General features: G+C 46.8%; 1 protein-coding gene and 1 pseudogene across 1 annotated transcript; one reads left to right on the forward strand and one right to left on the reverse strand.

Moving 5' to 3' along the window:
• Positions 1–1,985: 1,985 nt before the first annotated feature.
• Positions 1,986–5,716, forward strand: LOC111732590 (small integral membrane protein 10-like protein 2A). Its single transcript, XM_023524563.1, has 2 exons — positions 1,986–2,774; positions 3,711–5,716. Exon 1 carries the CDS (start codon positions 2,132–2,134, stop codon positions 2,366–2,368), a length of 237 nt encoding a protein of 78 aa, XP_023380331.1. The 5' UTR covers positions 1,986–2,131; the 3' UTR covers positions 2,369–2,774; positions 3,711–5,716.
• Positions 5,717–17,214: 11,498 nt separating this feature from the next.
• LOC105307058 lies at positions 17,215–17,727 on the reverse strand (annotated as a pseudogene).
• Between the last annotated feature and the right edge of the window lie 1,366 nt (positions 17,728–19,093).

The following is a 19,093-nucleotide window of genomic DNA, read 5'->3' on the forward strand; positions in this document are numbered from 1 at the left end:
CAATTCTTAGAGGAGAAAACCACATTGCCAATAGACATTGAAAACATACTCAGTTTCAGCAGTAACTGGATAAATGTAGATTAAACCCACAGCGACATGCCAATTCACATTTCTCAGACTGGCAAAAATTTTAATCAGTTATAACAAGAATAGGAGAGGACGTGGTCATACAACTCTTATCTGCTGATGAAAGTCATATGATTGCTGCAGACACTTTGGAAAACAAATTAGAATTAGCTGGTAAGTAATCAAGATGCACATACATTTTGACTCAGGATTCCACTCCTGAGTGTATACCATAGGGAAATCCTTGCCCATGTACATGAGCAGAGAAATATAAGCATGTTAGCGACAGCACTTTTTGTACTGACAAAGCACTAGAAATAATCCATATGTCCATCAACAGCCCAGCTTCTAGGACAGTGCCTGGTACATAATAAGCACCTAATAACTCTAGGAAGAGGGGATGCTTAGATATATAAATGTTGAATGATTCATAAAAGGGCAGACTATTCGGCCTTTTTTTCGAAGTGAAGTTCAGCACCACAGGGTTCATTCTTAATCTCCTTCTTGCTTATTTGTAATTTCTTTTTCTGACAGTGAAAAAGCTGGCTTCCAATGTCCCATGAATTTACTCTCATTTTATCAAAATGGTGTTTTGCTATGTAGATCTCATCCTATTTCTTACTTTTTTCATCTGTACATTTTTGACACATCTATGTTGCCGTGTGTATATTTAGTCTCTTACTTCCAACTACAGCATACTATTTCATTGTGTGTATCCACCTATCTTACTGACCTGCATGTGTGTGTGTGTGTGTGTGTGTGTGTGTGTGTGTGTGTGTGTGTGTGTGTGTGTGTAACCTCTAAAAAGAGCGTAGGCAAAGAACTCATCAACAGTCCCTAGGCGGAATCAACTTCAATGCCTTTGTGACTGCTGTTCCCTCAGCCTAAACAGCTCTTCTTCTAAATTCCCATGGCTATTTCCTTCCCATAGTCTGTCAGATTTCAGCTTGAATGTCACCTCCTTAGAGTTGCTTTCCCTGACCAAATTCTATAAAAGTTTTCCTCTACTGTGTAACATTCTATCACATACTCCTGCTATATTTTCTTGATGTTCCTGGTTACCAGCTGCAAAATCTTATTTATTGATTTACAAATGTATTGTATGTCTCCCCCCAACTTAAATATTAACACCTTGTGGGCAAGGATTTTGTTATTGTTCTCTGCTGTGCTTCCAGTACCTAGAACAAAGGCTGGTAGATAATCAGTGTTCAATAAATACTTGAAAAGGAATTAAATGAGAGAAGGGTAATTTCCTGGGCACTTCCAGGCAACCAATGGAGAGGATTTGGTTTCAAGGTGAGTCAGACCAAATCAGAATATTTCACTTCCCCACTTGCCTCTTAACAGTATTCATCCTTACTCCTGATAGTGTTATACGGCTGGCTCAAATTAAGACTTGAGATCCAGTCATAGATAGGCCTCTTCCTGGTTTTGTGACCTGCCCACAGGGCTCAGGCTATGACAACAACTTGTAGGTGAAATCATCCAATAACTTGGAGTTTCTGTAAAATTGGTTAATTCCCTGGTGTAGATGAATTGCAGTCTGTAGTAAAATGATGTTCCCAAAGCTACAAAGGCTCTGCAAAAGACAGTGGGGGATGGTTTGAACGTGCGGGGCCTTCAGATGGGCCTTCTGTACAAAATCAGCACAGCCATCCAGACGCACCAGCCCTCCACTTCCCTCCAGGGCAGCAAGGCCTTCCAATGGGCTCAGGCCTTCCATCTCTGCTCTTACGAGCCCAGGGTTGCTGGCGGGGTAGTGCCATGGGCGGGGCTATGCCAGAGGTGCGGGTGCCGCAGGCGGGGTTTATCTGCTACTGCAGATCTGTGGCTCTCGGGAAAAGGCGTGGATACGGCAGGGGCGGAGCTGCGCGAGCGAGGAGGTGGGAGGAGGAGGGACAGTGGCTGCGGCGGGGGCGGCTGACCAAGTCCAAGCAGCTCGGAGACCGAGGCGGGACAGGGTCGGACGAGAGCGCCGGGGGCCGGCTGGAGCTCCAGGCCTCCCGTCTACCTGCCAGCCCGCTCGCGCTCCTGCGGGTCGGCGGGGCCTGCGCCTGCCAGGCCCATGGCTGCGTCGGCGGCTCTGTCGGCAGCGGCAGCGGCGGCGGCCCTGTCGGGCCTGGCGGTGCGGCTGTCGCGCTCGGCTGCGACCCGCGGCTCCTACCACGCCTTCTGCAAGGGGCTCACGCGCACATTGCTCACCTTCTTCGACCTGGCCTGGCGGCTGCGCATGAACTTCCCCTACTTCTACGTCGTGGCCTCGGTGATGCTCAACGTCCGCCTGCAGGTGCGGATCGAGTGAGCGCCCGTGGCCACAGCGGCGAGTCCGGAGGGTCCCGCGCCCGCGCTCTCGCACGCCCGCGCGACTAGGGGCGCGGGCATGGAGGACGGCGGGGTCGCCCGGGTAGCCGGGACGCTGCAGGGGGCGGAGTCGGGGCGCCCTGGGCCCCTGCACCCTAGACCTCCGCGGGAGGACGCCGGCCACCGAGCCACCGAGCCCACTGAGCCCCGGACCCAGCCGTGACCCGCACACACGCGTCGCGGCCGGTGCCGGATTGCACGGGAACTCACAAAACGGGCCTTTTCCCTCGAGCTCGAGGAAATTATCTGAGTGTGGCTGACCTGTTGCCTCACCTTGGCCGAAGGTGGAAACCAGAAGGAAGAAATTGTGCTGCAGGGACTTGCTCTGACTGGGCCTGACCTAAAAGGTAGGCGGCCAAAGGTTGGACCTGCGGGCTGGAGGGAGCGGTTGCCGTGACATCTAGACGTCCAGACCCTTTGGGGGTTTGGGGAAAATATGGAAGGGACCCGAAGAAGCCAGTGCAGAGAGCTGCAGAGCCGAGCAGAGGCAGGCACAGCCTCCGCAGGCTCTCCGAGCCCCTTGTCACGATTCCAAGATGGGGGTGAGGGACGGCGGTGGCTTGTGCATCGTGCATATCAGAGGTTCAGCCCATCACCAACAGAGACCAGGGCGTCCCGCCTGCCCACGACCCAGTCCCCGCCCCTCTTTCCCCAGAGGCCGCGATGGAGTCACCTGAGCCAGAGGAAATGGGAGGGAATGGGCTGGGGTGGCCCCCGGGGAGGCCCTAGAAGAGAAAAGATGCTGCCAGCCTTCTCTACCCCCTGGGTAGGAAGCCATAAAGGATGGTTGTGTTCTTGGCCAAACCGCAGGTCTGTCTTCTTCTCAGCTCTCAGGCCCCTGGGCTCTCTGCAGCTCCCTACACCCTATCTTCCCGGCTGGAGGGCGGGAGCTTCTGTCTGCCTGCCCCTGCTGCCCCTTTTGCCCTCTCTCCTCTCTGAGGGCATCCTCCCAAGCTCTGCATGGGAGGCAGGGTAGAAGAGGAAAGACACCTTCGTCCCTACCCCCACCCCCACAGTTTTGCTCTTACCCCATCTCCGCCATGCTCCCTCCAGCCCTCCCGGTGCCACAGAATGCCATCCTCCAGCACTCACGGCCTCCAGCAGCCCCTTGTGGACCCAAAGAATCTGGAAAATGGCGATTTCCTTGAGCAGAGAGCAGCTCTTGGGCTTGGGTGGAGAGAGCAGATGCAGTAGGGACTTGTAGAGGAGGCGATACTTGGGGAACTGGGAACTCTTTGGGCAGGGAGGCAACTCTCAAGTCTCCATTTCTTTTTTTCTTCCAGAGACTGGTGTTTGTACATGGTGACTCCTTCTCTGGCCTCAAGAGTCAGATTCGTGCCCACGGGCACCCCTGGCCCAAGAGCTTCCCGGGAGCAACTGAGCGAACGGCCTGACCAAGGAGGAGATGAGTGGTCTTCCAGGCAGCTACACCGAAGGCTGGGGTAACCCAGTGATCCAGTGCTGGCATGTGGAAGGATGGGGACCGTGTCACCTGGGCACTGAGATATCCTAGCAACACCATGAGGGACTTTTATTCTCTTTACCTACTGACTGGAGAAACTGGCTATTGGGCGGGGCTGGGGGGTTGGGGGTGGGTGCATTTGCCCTAGTCATACAGATAAAGAGTGGTGGAGCTAAATCTGCCCCTAGGCCTGCAGTCCCCCATCCCACCCCGAGTCTTCTCCTAGACAACTGGCACAGTGTGATGGGGGAGGGGAGCACAAGGCTCCCAGAGGACTTAGAGAGAGAGAGGTACTAGGTAGGGAATGTGGGGAACTAGCTTTCCTTGGAATGGTAGGAGAGGTCAAAGGGAAGGCCAGGAGGACAGTCTGAACTGAGATGAGCCCCAGAAGCCCCTGGGGAGCTGAGGTCTACACCCACAGATCTGGGTCTGCCCACCTCTACCCTAAGCTTGACCAAGGGCTCCTCAGCAATTAGACACAAGGTTCTCAGTTTGGGTGGGGGTAGGGGCCTCTGGGTACATGATGTAACCATGAGGGTGAAGGGATAAACCTGGGGTGGGATGGGGCTAGGAACCATGTATGACCTCCTCTCTCTGGGCCCGACCCTATGCCCAGAATCACATGGGAGACACTCCTCTAGGATGAGCTTGGATTTGTCCTGGAGGACTGGCATGTGCTGCTGACGACTGGCATACCAGGGTGGCCAGGAGCAGTCCAGAAGGGGAGTCAAGAGAGACCCTGGCCCTCACCACCCACCCCCAGTCCCACATCAGCTCTGACACTGGTTACTCTCAGCCCAGGCACTCAGAATTCCCAGGGCTGAAAACCACAGCAGTCTGGTGGCCCCAGGGACAGAGTGGCCCGGTCTCATACCATCTGCCCTTCTCAGCTGCCCAGCTAGAACCCGGGTCCTGGGTGAAGATCACCTGCCTCACCCAGGGAACTGAGACTGGACCAAAGCCACCATGTGCCCCCTGCAGTTTCCCAGAGACAGGATTGGATGGCTTCCTTCCTTGTGCCAAGTCTCCTGGGAGCCCGCAGTCCTGGTGGCAACTCCTCCACTCCAACCCTATCTATCCAGGACCACTTCTGGGAGTCTGCCAGCCTGCCGACTCCATCCATGTATCTCTGGAGACAGCCTCAGAGAAAGGAGAGCGGCACGGGCTTCATGAGTGGGGAGCAGGATGAGGGTCCTTTTGGGGGCTGATACACTGATGTACCCCTTTCAAGCCCAGGTCTCACCATCTGGGAAACTGGAACCCAGCTCCAGCCTCTTCCTGGGTCAGGCGGAGAGGAGGAAGACCTGAGAATGGCATGAGGAAGGCTCCTCATGGATTCTGTGCCCTGGCCCTCAGGGAGAAATGTGCATAGGAGCCTCAGGGTCCTTGGCCTCACAGATGGAGAAGCTCCACCCAATGCCGAGGGGCACAGGAAGTGGCTCTGGGTGGAGCTGCTGTGGCTGTCCCTGCTCAAAGGGAATGAGCCTTAGCCTGTGTTCCTGCCACTGCTTTTCTCATCGTTTCGGCCTTGAGTAGTGAGCTGCTTTTCCTTTCCCACCTCACCCCACTGGACCCTAGCTGCTTGATCGGTTCTCAATGCACTTTATTTATTTGCAGTCTGTTTTCCAGGCAGCGGAACTTGTATAAAATCAGAGACACCAACCCATGTAAGATGACTTTCACTTTTCTGTGTGTGTGAACTCTGTACTGGTCAGCACAATCTGGTCAGAGAAATGTTCTTGTTTCTGCTGTTGTCAAATCTTGCTGTCTAAGTTGAAAAAAAAGTCCTTGAGTTCAAAAAAATAAAATTAAACTGGAGGCCTCCTGTTTCTGGTGTGCAATGTCCTTGGAGGACAGCTGGCGTATTGGTGAGATAACCCCTCTGATGGCCAGGAGCTGAGGGATGGGTGCACCCTCAGAGGGCTTTAAATGGGTAGGGACAGTTCAGGAGATGCTTGAGACCTGCCTTGACCTGGACCACTGCCCCCATGAGGAGAAGGCAGCAGCAAGAGGCTTAAGAGTTGGCAACTGCCCAATTCGCAACCTTTGTCTGAATAACTTAATACCTATCTTGTCTTCATATTAGAGCTTGGTATTGGAAAGCGCTTAATTCATTTGAACGGTGAGTGTAGGCTGGGGGAAGTGAGGTGAAACAGACTGCAGATTATTCTGTGTCTTTGGAGGCCCCTTGGCAACAGCAGGTGGCAAGGTCTACATCGCCTCCTGCTGGCCAGGTGGGTGCAGAGCTTTGGAGAAACCACTGAGATGAAAGCTTCCCTTCCCTCCACTTTAAACTCCAACTGTCCCATTGGAGCTTCACTTCGTGGAACCTCCCCAGAGAAGCCATGCCAGGGGCTCTGAAGCTGCTTTAGGGGTGAGGGTGGCAGTTGGGCAAGGGGATGGTTGAGGGGGGAGCTCCATTACCCAGACAGAGCAAGGCAGGCCCACAGGCCTCAGGAGGGAGGTGCCCTGAGGAGGCAAGGTGTGGTGACACTGAGGAGCACAGCCAGGATAAGGGCACTGGGTGCACTCCTCACCTGTCACCAAGAGCTCTCCATGGGTCAGAGCACCCTGACAAGAGGGACACTTCCAGCATCTGCCAACACAGGAGAAGTGGACCCCAGTCCCTGCCAATATCCTGAGTTTCCCTCTCCTTTGTTCAGATGGTCCTATTCAATCTCTGATGGTTCCACACCCACTCCAGGGATCATGTAGCCTGGCACAACCAAGATGGGAGAGGATCAAACCAGAGCCCTAAGGCACTCTGATGAGGGAGGACCACCCTTCCTAGCTAGGGAGGGAGATGGGCAGGTATGCCCTGCTCTGGTTAAGACCTGCGTCCTGAGCCCAGCCCTTCCACCCATGACTGTGGCTCCAAGCCAGCCACGGGCACTCATGCACTTCCAGTAAGGAGCCATCAGGGTGGTTGTGGACATTCAAGATGATGATGTCTAGTCAACATTTGTCCTCAGGTGTAACCTGGAGCATCCTTGTCACTCTGAGGAGAGGAAACCAAGTGAAGGGAACTGATGTATAATGAGAGCTTATGGAGCTCCAGGCACTGTGCTGGATGGTTTGCTGCAATCATCTCATTATAACCCCTACAGTCATCTGTTGAAAGAGATCATTGAGAGGATGTGACCACCAGTTGTCCTTGAGCTGGAGCTGGGCAATCAGAGGCTCCTTACTCCAACCCGTCTTTGGAGTGTATGTTCTGCCCACTATTCCCATAGGCAGAGCCCTTTCAAAGACAAAGTCTTGAAAGAGTAAGGTGTTGAGCCCATCTGGATGTACAGGGTCCGAACCCAGTTAAAGCCTCTGCATGTTTAAGATTTTTACATATATAGGCCTTAGTGGTAAAGTGTACAGCTGAAACTTATTGGATTTCGTTAACCAATGTCACCATAAAAATAAATAAATAAATGAAAAAAAGAAAAAAAATGTTTCTTACAGCTGCCCAAGACAAGCCTTGTATGTAAGCTCCCTTGCTTATTAACCTGCCCCCACCAATCTGGAGTGGCCTGCCTCTGTATTCAGTCTCTCCTTGCCCTCCATGTGCACTGCTGTTGTTAGATGCATAAAGGTTGGCTGTATATTTTCCTAATAGATATTTTTAATCCGTATAAACAACCCCTCCTTGGCATGTTTAATGTGTGAGTCTTTAATGTCTTTAAATGACATTAAACATGTCATTCTTCAGCCATTTCACCAACTTTTCCTGGTCCTTCAGATTGGAGAATATAGCGCTCAGAAGCCAAGACCTTATTTCTATCCCTATTGAAAAGAACCCTTGAGATGACACCAGTACCTTCAGTACCAGTCCAAGAGCACAGGGATCACCCCACATTTCCCTCTCTTTCCACCTTTCCATGTTTATAGCAGCCTCCTGGCACGGAAAACCCGACCTCCCGGTACCCTCAGTATGTATCTTCACTTATTGGCGCAGTCCTCGCGTATATACTCTGACCCGGCCGGGCAGCCTTTCCACTGGGCGCTAATTCACCCCTCTCACGGGCCCTGGCTTCCACCTGGCCACCGTCACACCCTTTTTGGGCAGGCTCGCAGCCCACCACCGTCCTACCCGCGGTGTCCTGCGCTCTGAGGAAGGAGCTGGGAGAGAAAAGGGCTAGCAGCGGCCTTCGATGGTAAACTTTGCAAAGTCTCCGCTACCTCTGCAGGGGTTCAACGCCACTGGCAGAGAAGCTGCAGGGCGACTCTGACACCAGGAAGGCCTGGGTCTCTGCTGGGAGAAGAATGCTGTCCAAAGAGGACTGGCTTCCAAACTGCCATCCCGAGCACACTGTGAATGTACTCCCCTGGGACGAGGCGCCTCGCGGGTGGGAGCACAGAGGTCAGGAAAGGGCTGCTGGCTCACGGTCTGGGTGGGACTAGCGCTGTGCCCCCTCTCCCTGGTTGCGTCTCCCTGACCAGGCTGTAAAATGGACTTGACAATGCTGTGACGTCTCTCGTGGGAGTTTTTTGAGGATTAAATGTCGTGAAGGCCCTTAAGGCGCTGAGCCCAGGGCTTGGCACAGACAAGTTCTGGACACACGTTAGAATTAATGCGATTCACAGCAGGGACGCGTCCCCTCCCCACCAAACCCCATATTTTAACAGATTCCCGCCAACAAAATGACACCTTCAAAGTGCCCCTCGAGTCATCCACTCAGTGCCAGACTCTGGGGCAGGTTTGTAGGATCCAAAGGTGAGCTGGATAGACACGGCCCCTGCCCTCCTAGGGGCGACACGTACATGGCTGTCCCCTTGGCTCCAAAACACACACGCGTTTGTGAAACAAAACCAAACGCACCCTCTCCTCAGAGCGACGCCCTCTACTGGAAATATGGAGAGGAATCTGCTGCAGGAGTTCTGGGGAAATGCCTGGGAGGGAAGCTCCCCCAGAGTCCTTGCCTGCCACCACCTTAGGCAGTTTGGAGGGACAGGGCAGTCTGGGGCTCGGGTGGAGGCAGGCCCAGATCTCAAGGACTGGAGCGCTGGGGGAGTGCCCCTTGCACACGAGTTGGAACCGCCCCCAGCCAACCAGACCAGGGGTGAGGAGCCTGCTGGGGAGGGTCCTTGCGTGGGGGATGAGGGGACTGAGGGGTGCCTGGCGGAACTCGGCTGCCTCAGGTGCTCTCCCTTCGTAGAGCCCACCCTCCTCCAGAAGAAGCCACAGCCCTGGTCAGAGAAGTCTGAGCATGGTCCTGCTGAGGTAGGACTTACCTCAGGACTGCTCCCCAGAGCTACCTGAACAATAACTTTGACTTAGTGATGCAGTTTTGTAGTTTAAAAATTCCTGCTAAAGTGGAAAATAAAGGGAATTGGGAAAGTCCCTAACATAGGCATGCGCAGAGGGACAGCTGGTGTGACCTAGAATTCACCTTTGCTTCATTATACGATCATTATAATAAATTAGCATTGGGGTTAAGGCTGTACCCATTATGCATCTGATGCCCTGACAGTTCCGAAAAAGCCCACACATGGTAAGAAAAGGGGCACCTCCTTAATTCCAGAAAAAGAACCACCTTCTTTCCAAAAAGCAACCACCCTAAATCATGAATATTCTACCCCTTAGTTATATTAATGGATGAAATCCCCAAACCCACAACAGGCCCATGCAGCAGCTCTCCCTTGAGCCTGCCTGCTCTCCCATCTGAGCGTGTAGTTCTGCTTTGGCAGAAGTCTTTGGGACTGACGACTTTTGGCAGCTTGCTTCCCCTTTTGAGACTGAGCTTACTTTGTCCTGAAGGCTGATAGCTCCTGGCGGCCTATTCACCCTTCTAAAGGTGTACTTTCTCCTTTAATAAGGCTACCTTGTACACAATTTCTGGGTGTCTGCCTTCAATTCTTTGTCGACCAGATGCCAATAACTGAGGTCCAGGAGTTCCAGGACTCCCCAGAACCGATAACACTGCTATCACCATGGCCTGAACACTCGCCATACAAGACAAGCACGAGGCCTGCCTCTGTTGCAGCCGCTGCCTCGCAGAGGCCCTCCAGTCAGGCCCAGGAATCCTGCTTCTGTCCCTCAGCCTCTATGCAACTCAACGGACTCGCTGCCATTCCAAGAGTTCACCTGGGCGGCAAGATCTCTGTCCCTAAGTGCGCAACGCGTAGAGTCCACCCCCGACACGGTCTAACCAATGGGGATGCAGCGAATGAGCTCCTGCGGCCACTAAGAGGCGGTGGGCGGGACCATCCTGGCTTCTCCCAGCACCCGCGAAGGCGCAAACCTAATGGCCATAGGGAGGTGGACTGGGGTCTGGGCCTTGTGTGTGCTTCAGGGGCTAGGGGTTCTCCTCTGTGAGGTCCATAAGAGAATGGGAGCCTGGCATGGAGAGCGTGGCTTTTTGAGCAGGGCTGCAGTCTTAGAAGAGGCTGGTGACACTAGGATTCTCTTTCTCCTGCCTCATGGACAATATCCGCTGTGAATGGGAAGTCCAAGACCAGGCAAGGCCTGGTGCAAACACCCTAGAGATACATAGCATGACCAAGTGGGAATTATCCCAGGAATGCAAAGTTGGTTTAACATCTGAAAATGAATTACACACCATATTAATAGTACTAGGTAGGGAACCATGAGCATTGCGATAGATGCAAAAAACAGACTAGACAAAACCCACCACCCATTCATGATAAAAATTTGCAATGAATTTGTAATAGAAGGGAACTTCCTCAACCTGACAGTGTCTACGTAAGCTCACAGCGTGCATAATACTTAATGGCGAAAGAATGAAAGTTTTCCCTACTATTGGGATTAATGCAAGATGTCCACTTTCACCTTTTCTATTCAGCATTGTACTGGAGACTCTAGCCAGTGGAATAAGCACCTACCCATCAAAACAAAACAATCCTGATTAGAAAGGTAGAAATAAAACTTTCTTTATTCACAGATGATCCTATATGGAGAAAATATCAAGAAATACACAAACACAAAGCTACTAGACCCATAAACAAATTTAGCAAGGTCAGAGGACACATGATGACTATTAAAATATCGATTGTATTTCTAAATACTGGTAACAAATTCCAAAAATGAGATTAAGAAAATAATTTGATTCACAATAACCTTAAAAAGAATAAAACAAAACACTTAAGGATAAATCAGATAAAATATGTACAAAACTTGCAAACTGAAAATTACAAAACAGTACTGGGAAGATTTAAAGAAGCTCTAAATAGAGACATTTCACAGATTGGATGACAATATTCTTAAGATGGCAATCTTTCCCAAATTTACTTGTATATTATTATATCTATCAATATATCAGCTGACTTTTCTATAGAAATTGACAAGCTGATCTTAAAATGAATGTGGAAATGTTATTACCTTAAATAATGAAAATATTTTGAAAAAGAAAAAGTTGAAAGACTTACCGTGCCTTTTTCCAAACTTATTATAAAGCCACAGTAATTAAGACAGTGTGATATTGGTGCAGAGATAGGTGCATAGATTAATGAAACAGATTGAGAGACTATAAACAAATCCTTAGATTTATGATTAAGTGATTTCTTATTGTAGCAAAATACATATAATATAAAACATAACATAACATATAAAACATATATCAGAAAATTTGCCATTTTAACCATTTTTAAGTAGACAATTCAGTGGCCGAAGTACATTTACAATGTTGTGCATCCATCACCACTACCTAGTTCCAGAACATTTTCAACACCCTAAATGCCATACCCATTAAGCGGTCATTCCCCATTCTTTCCCTACTTCAGCCTTTGTAAAACACAAATATCCTTTCTGTCTCTATGTATATACCTATTATGAATATTTCATAAAAATGGAATCATATGATATGGGACCTTTTATGTCTTGCCTCTTTAATATAGCATAATGTTTTGGAAGTTCATCTGCATTGTTAAATGTATCAGTACTTCATTCCTTTTAATGATTGAATTGTATTCCATTGTATGGACATACTACTTTCGTTTATTCATTCATATGCTGGTGGACATTTGTATTGTCCTCACCTTTTGGCCATTTTGAACCATGCTACTATGAACATTCATGTACATGCTTTGTTTAAACATCTGATTTCAACATTTTGGGTCCATATCTAGGAGTGGCATTACTGGATCACATGGTAATTCTATGTTTAATGTATTGAGGAACCACCAAAACTGTTTAACATAGAGGATGCACCATTTTACATTCCCACTAGTAATATATGATGGTTCTAATTTTTACACATCTTCTCCAACACTTATTTTTTTAAAAAAAATTATGGCTATCTTAGTGGTTGTGAAGTAGTATCTTGTATTTTTAATTGCTTTTCCCTAATGACTAATGATGTCGAGTATCCTTTAATTTGCTTATTGGCCATTTGTATATCTTCTTTGTAGAAATATTATGTACTTAGAGATAAATTTGACAAAAGACATGCAATACCTGTACACTGAAAATTACAAAATAAATTAAAGAATACATACATAAATAAGTGGAAAAATATACAATGCTCACAGATTTGAAGACTCAATATTGTTAAATGTCAACGCTACCAAACTGATCTACAGATTCAATGCATTACCAATAAAGTCACAGCAGGACTTTTTAAAGAAATTGACAGGTGATTCTAACAACTACATAGAATTTTGAAAAAGAACAAAGTTGAAGGACTTATACTACGTAGTTTCAAGATTTACTATAGGACAGCAGTACTCCAGGCAGTGTGGTATTGCATAAAGATAGAGATCAATGGAACAGAACAGAGAGTTCAAAATATACCCACAACTATATGGATAATTGACTTTTGACAGAGATGTCAAGATAATCCATTAGAGAAAGGATAATATTTTCAACAAATAGTACTGGAAACATTGGGAAATCATATCTTTGAAAAAAAAACATGACCCTTACCTCACATCATACACAAAAATTAACTCAAAGTTATGACATGCACGTAAGAGACATAACCATAACACACACCGCCTGTGAGTTACTGCAGTTGGAGGATTCACTGCAGACACACTTTTCCCTGATGACAAACGTGGAAGTCAGACCATATAACCCCAGGAATCAAGTGAAATTGCTAAAGCAGAGGCTCTACAGCCTCACACGGACTCCATTTCCCCCACTCCCTTCCGGTGCCCCAAGACCTTCCTTCTCTTTTTTCGCCTTATTAAAACCCGCTGTACACGTGCGACTGTCCCTCTCACTGTAGCCTTGGCAACACCCACCTCGGGCTTTCTGATGTAGTTCAAGGGAGCAACCAGTAGATGGCGATATTCCATTAGCTCAGGCCATACACATGGCATAGCAAGGAGCAAGCATCTCACCCAGCTTTGACAGAGTCAACTTTCTGCGCATGAATAAACCACGAGGGTGAGATATATAGGTTTCCAAAAGTTATACGGGCTGCAAGACCTTGAATAAATCAAAACCTCTGAAATGATCACGTGCTTCTGATCTCAATGCACGCTACGACAGATATTCGCAGATATGGCCGGGGAGCAGCCCCTTCCCCCTCGCCCGTAAGTCAGTCACCAGGGTCTTTTCAGCACACTAGCAATACTGGGAGATGGTCAGTTCCGTCTTTAAAATGGGCTCGATGCGGTTGGAGCAGGCTTAGAAGGGGAAGCCAGCTGCAGTTGAACCCTGGCTCTCCAGGTGATGAGCAGAGGGACTTTGACCAGGTCTCTCGCACTCTCTGAGTTTCATTTTCTTCACTTGCAAAACGATTAGAAATTCAGAGTTTCTGTGAGGAATCGGTGAAACAATGCACACCACTCAGTAAGCACTGAGCACAGTGCCTGACACGTGGAAGCGGTCAGTAAAGGAGGACTAGTCTTTATTAGCTGTTAGCTTTATTCATCATAGGAGCTGTTCAGTCTCAGGGACATCCAAAGGCAACGCCGTATCAGTGCCAAGGGCACGAACTTTGTGGTTAGATACAGCAGCTCTACCACTTAATAAGGGCTGTGAGAACACGGCTCGGCTCGGCCTCTCTGAGCCCCAGCTTCGTGACCGGTAAAATCAGCATGTGCGACACCCACCTCCCAGGCTGTCCCGGGGATCAGACACCACCGCGGTGTGCGTGTGGACGTGCACGGTGTGTAGGACCGGCTCCAGTGGGGGGGGGGGGGGGAGCTGCCGTGGTAACCCGCCCAACAGGAGCACCGGCACGGAGCATCACCCACCACGGAAACAGCTCATTCCTTGTGCCTTGTCTGACCCTTGTTCATCTCTTTTGCATCTGCTCGCACTCCGTTGCACAGAACAGGTAGCAGATATCCAGAGGGAGAAAAAGAGAAAAAAGAAAAAAGGAAACACGAAACAGAGGCAATTCTTTCCATCAAAAATGTCCTGGCTTTGGAAAAGACAGCCACTCTATGACTTGGGTGGTCATCTTACAGCTTAGATCCACACCGAGCCTCCCTGGAGCTCACAGCCTTCCCCCGGGGGCGCCCAGCTTTGCGGGAAACATCCGGGATCCTTGTATGCCCGAACCTTTGGCCTCCTGCAGCCACAGAGCAAGCGTCTTGGCGCTGACTCTCCTGGAGAGTGTCTCTGGGAGGACAACTGAAGGACAAGAACCAGGCCACATTTCTGTTCCCACACTGTTCCTTCCTGTGACTTTGCCTTTTCCCTTGCCAAGAAGAAGCGGATCTTGTAATGTTTAGCGAAGTTTCCTGTTCCTGCTTCCCGAGAACTCTCCTAACCAAGCCCACTTATTCCCCACTGGTCAATTCAGCCCAGCCAGTGAGGCTGTGGAACGGGGCTTGTTTATAGTGAAAAGAATTTTGAATCCCAGCATTTCAGAGATCAAAGATGATCTTTATGTCTCCTTGTTGTTGCTTTTTGTTTGATTTGGTTTGGTTTCATCATCATCTCTAAAGATATTTATTGGACACTGAAGAGGAACAAGGCCCTAGTTTAGGCACGTTATAGTACTGGATTCCACATGCTTTTTATAGAACAGTATAGATGAAACAGAAAGGCTAATGTCAGGTAAAACATAAGGCATTCAAGAAAGAACTAAAAATTTTGTTTGTAATTTTGAAAGGTCCCCCTGACAATCTTTCAAATCTGGCTTTAAGTAGAGCAGTAGAATAAATGCAGTTAAAATTACACCACAAAGATAGTCAAGGCATAGTTGGAGGGGAGGAAATATGTAGGGCAAGGAGAGGCATTTCATAGACATCTCCTAAACCACTTTTCCAGTCCAAGCTGTCCTCATGTCTTGCCCAGATGATGGTGATAGCCTCTTAACTGCAAGTATTCTTGCTCCTATTCTTGTCCCTCCATTCTATACACAACAGCAAGATAGAGTTTTTCTAAAAACATGAAGCATATTTCTTCTCTTCCTAAAGCCTTATGACTTCATACTTAGACTATGCCACAAATTCCATCCTTGTGTTGTTTCTCTTGTGCTCTCTGCCAACGATCCTGCCACATGTGCCTTGGGAGGAGCCGTCCCTTTTTAATGGAAAGCCTCATCCTAACCATCTCATGGGACATCTTTCTTGTCATTCAGAACTCAGCTTAAAGTACCATCTTCAAGTGACCTTTCCTGACCACCCTCTGCCAAGCTTGCTTATTGATTGTCTGTCTCTCTCTAGAGAATAGTAACCCCAGGAGAGCAGTGTCCTTGTCTGTCCTGCCCCCCTGTTATCTCCAACACTTAGAACACTGCCTGACACATAACAACTGACTGATAAATATTGGTTTAATAATGATCTAGATAATCCCACTATATTTTTTCCCTTTCCTTAAACATACAGCGATTCTCCACCTGGTTTTGTGACATTTTATGATGACTTTAAGTTTATGAGTGGAAAAAGGAATCAGATATGAATTCTTGTTCTTGACAAACGTTGGATAAGTGCTTTGGCTTTTCTAAACTTCAGCTCTACTTAAGTCCTACTTACCTCGAAGGCCGTGAGGATTAGATAATAAATGAAAGTGAAAGCTCTTATGAACTGCAAAGCACTGTACTAGACCACAAGAGTGGAAAGATGATGAAAAGGAAGTCCAGAAAAATTAAGTGATAGCAGTGAACAGAGATTTGTCCACTGTACTAACCTGTAAAGCACAAATATTAAACAATATGTAAATGCATTAATTTATGTAAGTAAAATACCAATACAACACTCTTAGAAGAGGGAATAGATGTTGAACTATATTGATAAACTTTTTTAAATGGGGTTTTTCCCTTTTTTAAAATTTTCTCTCCTGTTTCTCAAATTGCTTGGCCTTGAGAACTTTAAATAAGCTTATAGCACCCTTGTCAATGTTTTTTAGTCCTTCCCTACAGTCTGTACTACATGAACTCCCTTCAAATATACAATAGTATTATTTATAATCTTTTGACTTTTTTACTTGGGATAGAAATTTCAGAAATTCTATTCAAATAATAAATTACCCCAATTATTTTAAATTTCAATAGTGACTATAGAATTATATTATAATGTGTCAGAAATGTCTTGACTCTTTTAGGCATTTGGAGCTTTTCATAGAGGCAGCACAGCAGTTCCAGCACTCTAAGCTCTGGAGTTAGGTGCCTGAGATTGGAATTCCAACTCTCACTTACTAATAGTGACTCTGATCAATTACTCAACTTCTCAAAGCTCAGGTCTCCTATTTAAAATATAGGGCTAGTAAAAATCTGTTTCACAAGGTTGTTGGGAGCATTCAGTGAAAATCATATTTGTGTAATGCCTCACACAGTAAATGCTTAGAATTTTGCTTCTTAGATTCTTAGATCAATGAAATGTTTCAGGTTTTCTCAGATATATTCTATATCTGTCATTCAGTAGTTTAAACATTTGACTTACTAGGAGCATGAAAAACAAAGACATAACTAGTTCTTACTGTATGCTAATGTTAAAATGTACTTAAACATTTTGAAGGACACTGTCCCATATGTGTTAAAAATTAATTTTACTATAAAATCTGAATTATATGAAGTTGAAAACCTGAAAAAAAGGACTATCCTCAACTGCCGCTGTTTGTTTAACTTACCGTTATATTCGATTAGAGTCAGAATAAACTTTATTTCAAAATATCATTTTCATTTTATGAAAATGTCAAAATCCAACAAGATCAGAAATACGAATATATTTTCCTGGGCTTTCACATCTGTTGATGTTTATTTGCAATCTGTTTTTTAATACAATTTACAACCTCACCCCAATTTCCAGTCTTATTACATAAGTGCTAAGTGGCAGAAAAGTCTGGAATAAATGCATCCAAAAAATTTTTTAAAAGGCAAAGCTGTGAAATTTAGTCACATACAACAGGTTCTGTGAGGGTGGAGCAAGTGTCTGGGAAATAAAATAGAATAAGAAACATGGAAAGTTTTAAAGTTCTTTCAATGATCTTTGTCTTTTGCTCCATGGTTTAAAGACATACATGAACTAAAAGTAATTGAAATTTCTCTTTTTGTCAATAGTCTCTGTACAGCTCATCTACTTCCTCATCTGTAAACTGATCTCTTAATGTTATAGCAGCTCAGATAACCTTCCTAAATGGTGCCTGTTGCTTCTTCATCAAAGCAAACAAAATCATTTCTGATGACATCTTCTTGATCTATGCCACTTAACTTTTCACCAAACACCACAAGGAGAAAGGTAAAATTTATGAACCCTGGGGCCTCATTCCTCATGGCATTGAAGTATGCAACAGCTGAGTACTTCCCTAGAGAAGCAAGCATATCATGCAAATGTTCCTTGTCAAGGAAACCATCTCTGTTCTGATCCTTCATTTTGAAGGCCTCTTCAAACCCTTGCATCTGGCTAGTCAAACTGGGCAAAAATGTTTTTTTGGATGCTGTGCATTGATAGCACTTCTTGGTGGTCTTTGTCTTTGCTTTTTAGTTTGACATGGTGGCTGTTTAATTCTGGGACTCTGTTCTTCATAAGTTGTAATGCAGTTCACTTATCCAAACTCAGTCTCATTAAAGCAGAAATGAATATTGAGTCAGACATCATGGAAGTTGTTTCATTCAACAGAGCCTGAGGCCAGACACCAGAACTGGGGCTTCCCTGGTTCTTAAATATCAGTTTTATATGAAATGAGATTGACAAAATGGTGATACTCGTGGGGTAGTGGGTATGCAAATTTCTTATACTTTTCTTTCAAATTTGGTGAATGTATGAAAATTTTCACGATAAAAATAGGTTAAAATATTCCCTCCTTCAGAAGGATTGTAATCCAATGGTTTTCTACCACTTTAAAAAAAAATAAACAAAAGAATCCCTTGTACTTTTCAAATAAAATCTCAGATGGAACCCTAATATGTAAAACAAATCAAAAGCCAGCTGCTTTGACTGATGGCTGAGAAGCGGCTAGTGATTACAATCCTACCTCTTGCTTTTCCATCCACACCAGTGGAGAGAGCCCTTGAGCCACTCTGTAGTCCTCTATGCTTACTTGCTACTCAAGAAAGCAACATCAGGGGCTAGCAACATCAGCATTACCTGAGAGCTTGTGAGTCTGAAGCCCCCATCCCAGACCTACTGAATCAGAATCTGCATTTTAACGAGATGCCTCAGTGATTCAAGTGCACATTAGAGTTTGAGAAGCACAGTTCTATGGTAGCTTGAGTTTCCAGAGGTTGGCATAAGTGAAGTTCTTTATTTTACAAATAAATTAAAGAAAGCTCACAATCTTGTGCACAAAGCCATATCACTACTGGGTGGGAGAGCCAAGATAGAAACCAGGTTGCCTGACTTTCAGCTCAGGCATTTCTATACTACTCTTGCCAATTGCACCCTGTGGCCGATCCCCCTATGGTCTCAGAGGCCAGGCTCATGCTTTGTTTCTGGGACCAAGCCCCAGCCTTGTGCCTGGTGCCCATAGCAGGGCTCTTCTCCCATATCCTTGCATCTAAATCCATGACTTGCTTCCTTATCTCTAACACCAAGTTTCTCCAGAACTGGAGTCAAAACTTATCCCCACTACTCTCCCCTCTCAACACATTCCTCACTCCAGTCCTTGCTAGAAACTGTTTTTGATAAGTCTGGCAGCCTAATAAGTAAAAGTCTAGGGGGGTAGGCATTTGACATTGAGAAATCCTGAGACTGGTTGAAGTTCAAGACTGGGATTCCAGTTTCTCACAAGAATTAGGATGAGCAACGTGGGGACTGCTATCTACTTCTGCTTCTTGGTTAGAGTGCTCTTTGGAAATATGATCATCTATTGCTTCTGCTGAAGGTGAAGCTGTTAGGCAGGGCAGCTGTCACCCACAA

This window comes from Pteropus vampyrus, unplaced genomic scaffold (genome assembly GCF_000151845.1).
Source record: "Pteropus vampyrus isolate Shadow unplaced genomic scaffold, Pvam_2.0 Scaffold472, whole genome shotgun sequence".
In the NCBI taxonomy this organism is placed as follows: domain Eukaryota; kingdom Metazoa; phylum Chordata; class Mammalia; order Chiroptera; family Pteropodidae; genus Pteropus; species Pteropus vampyrus.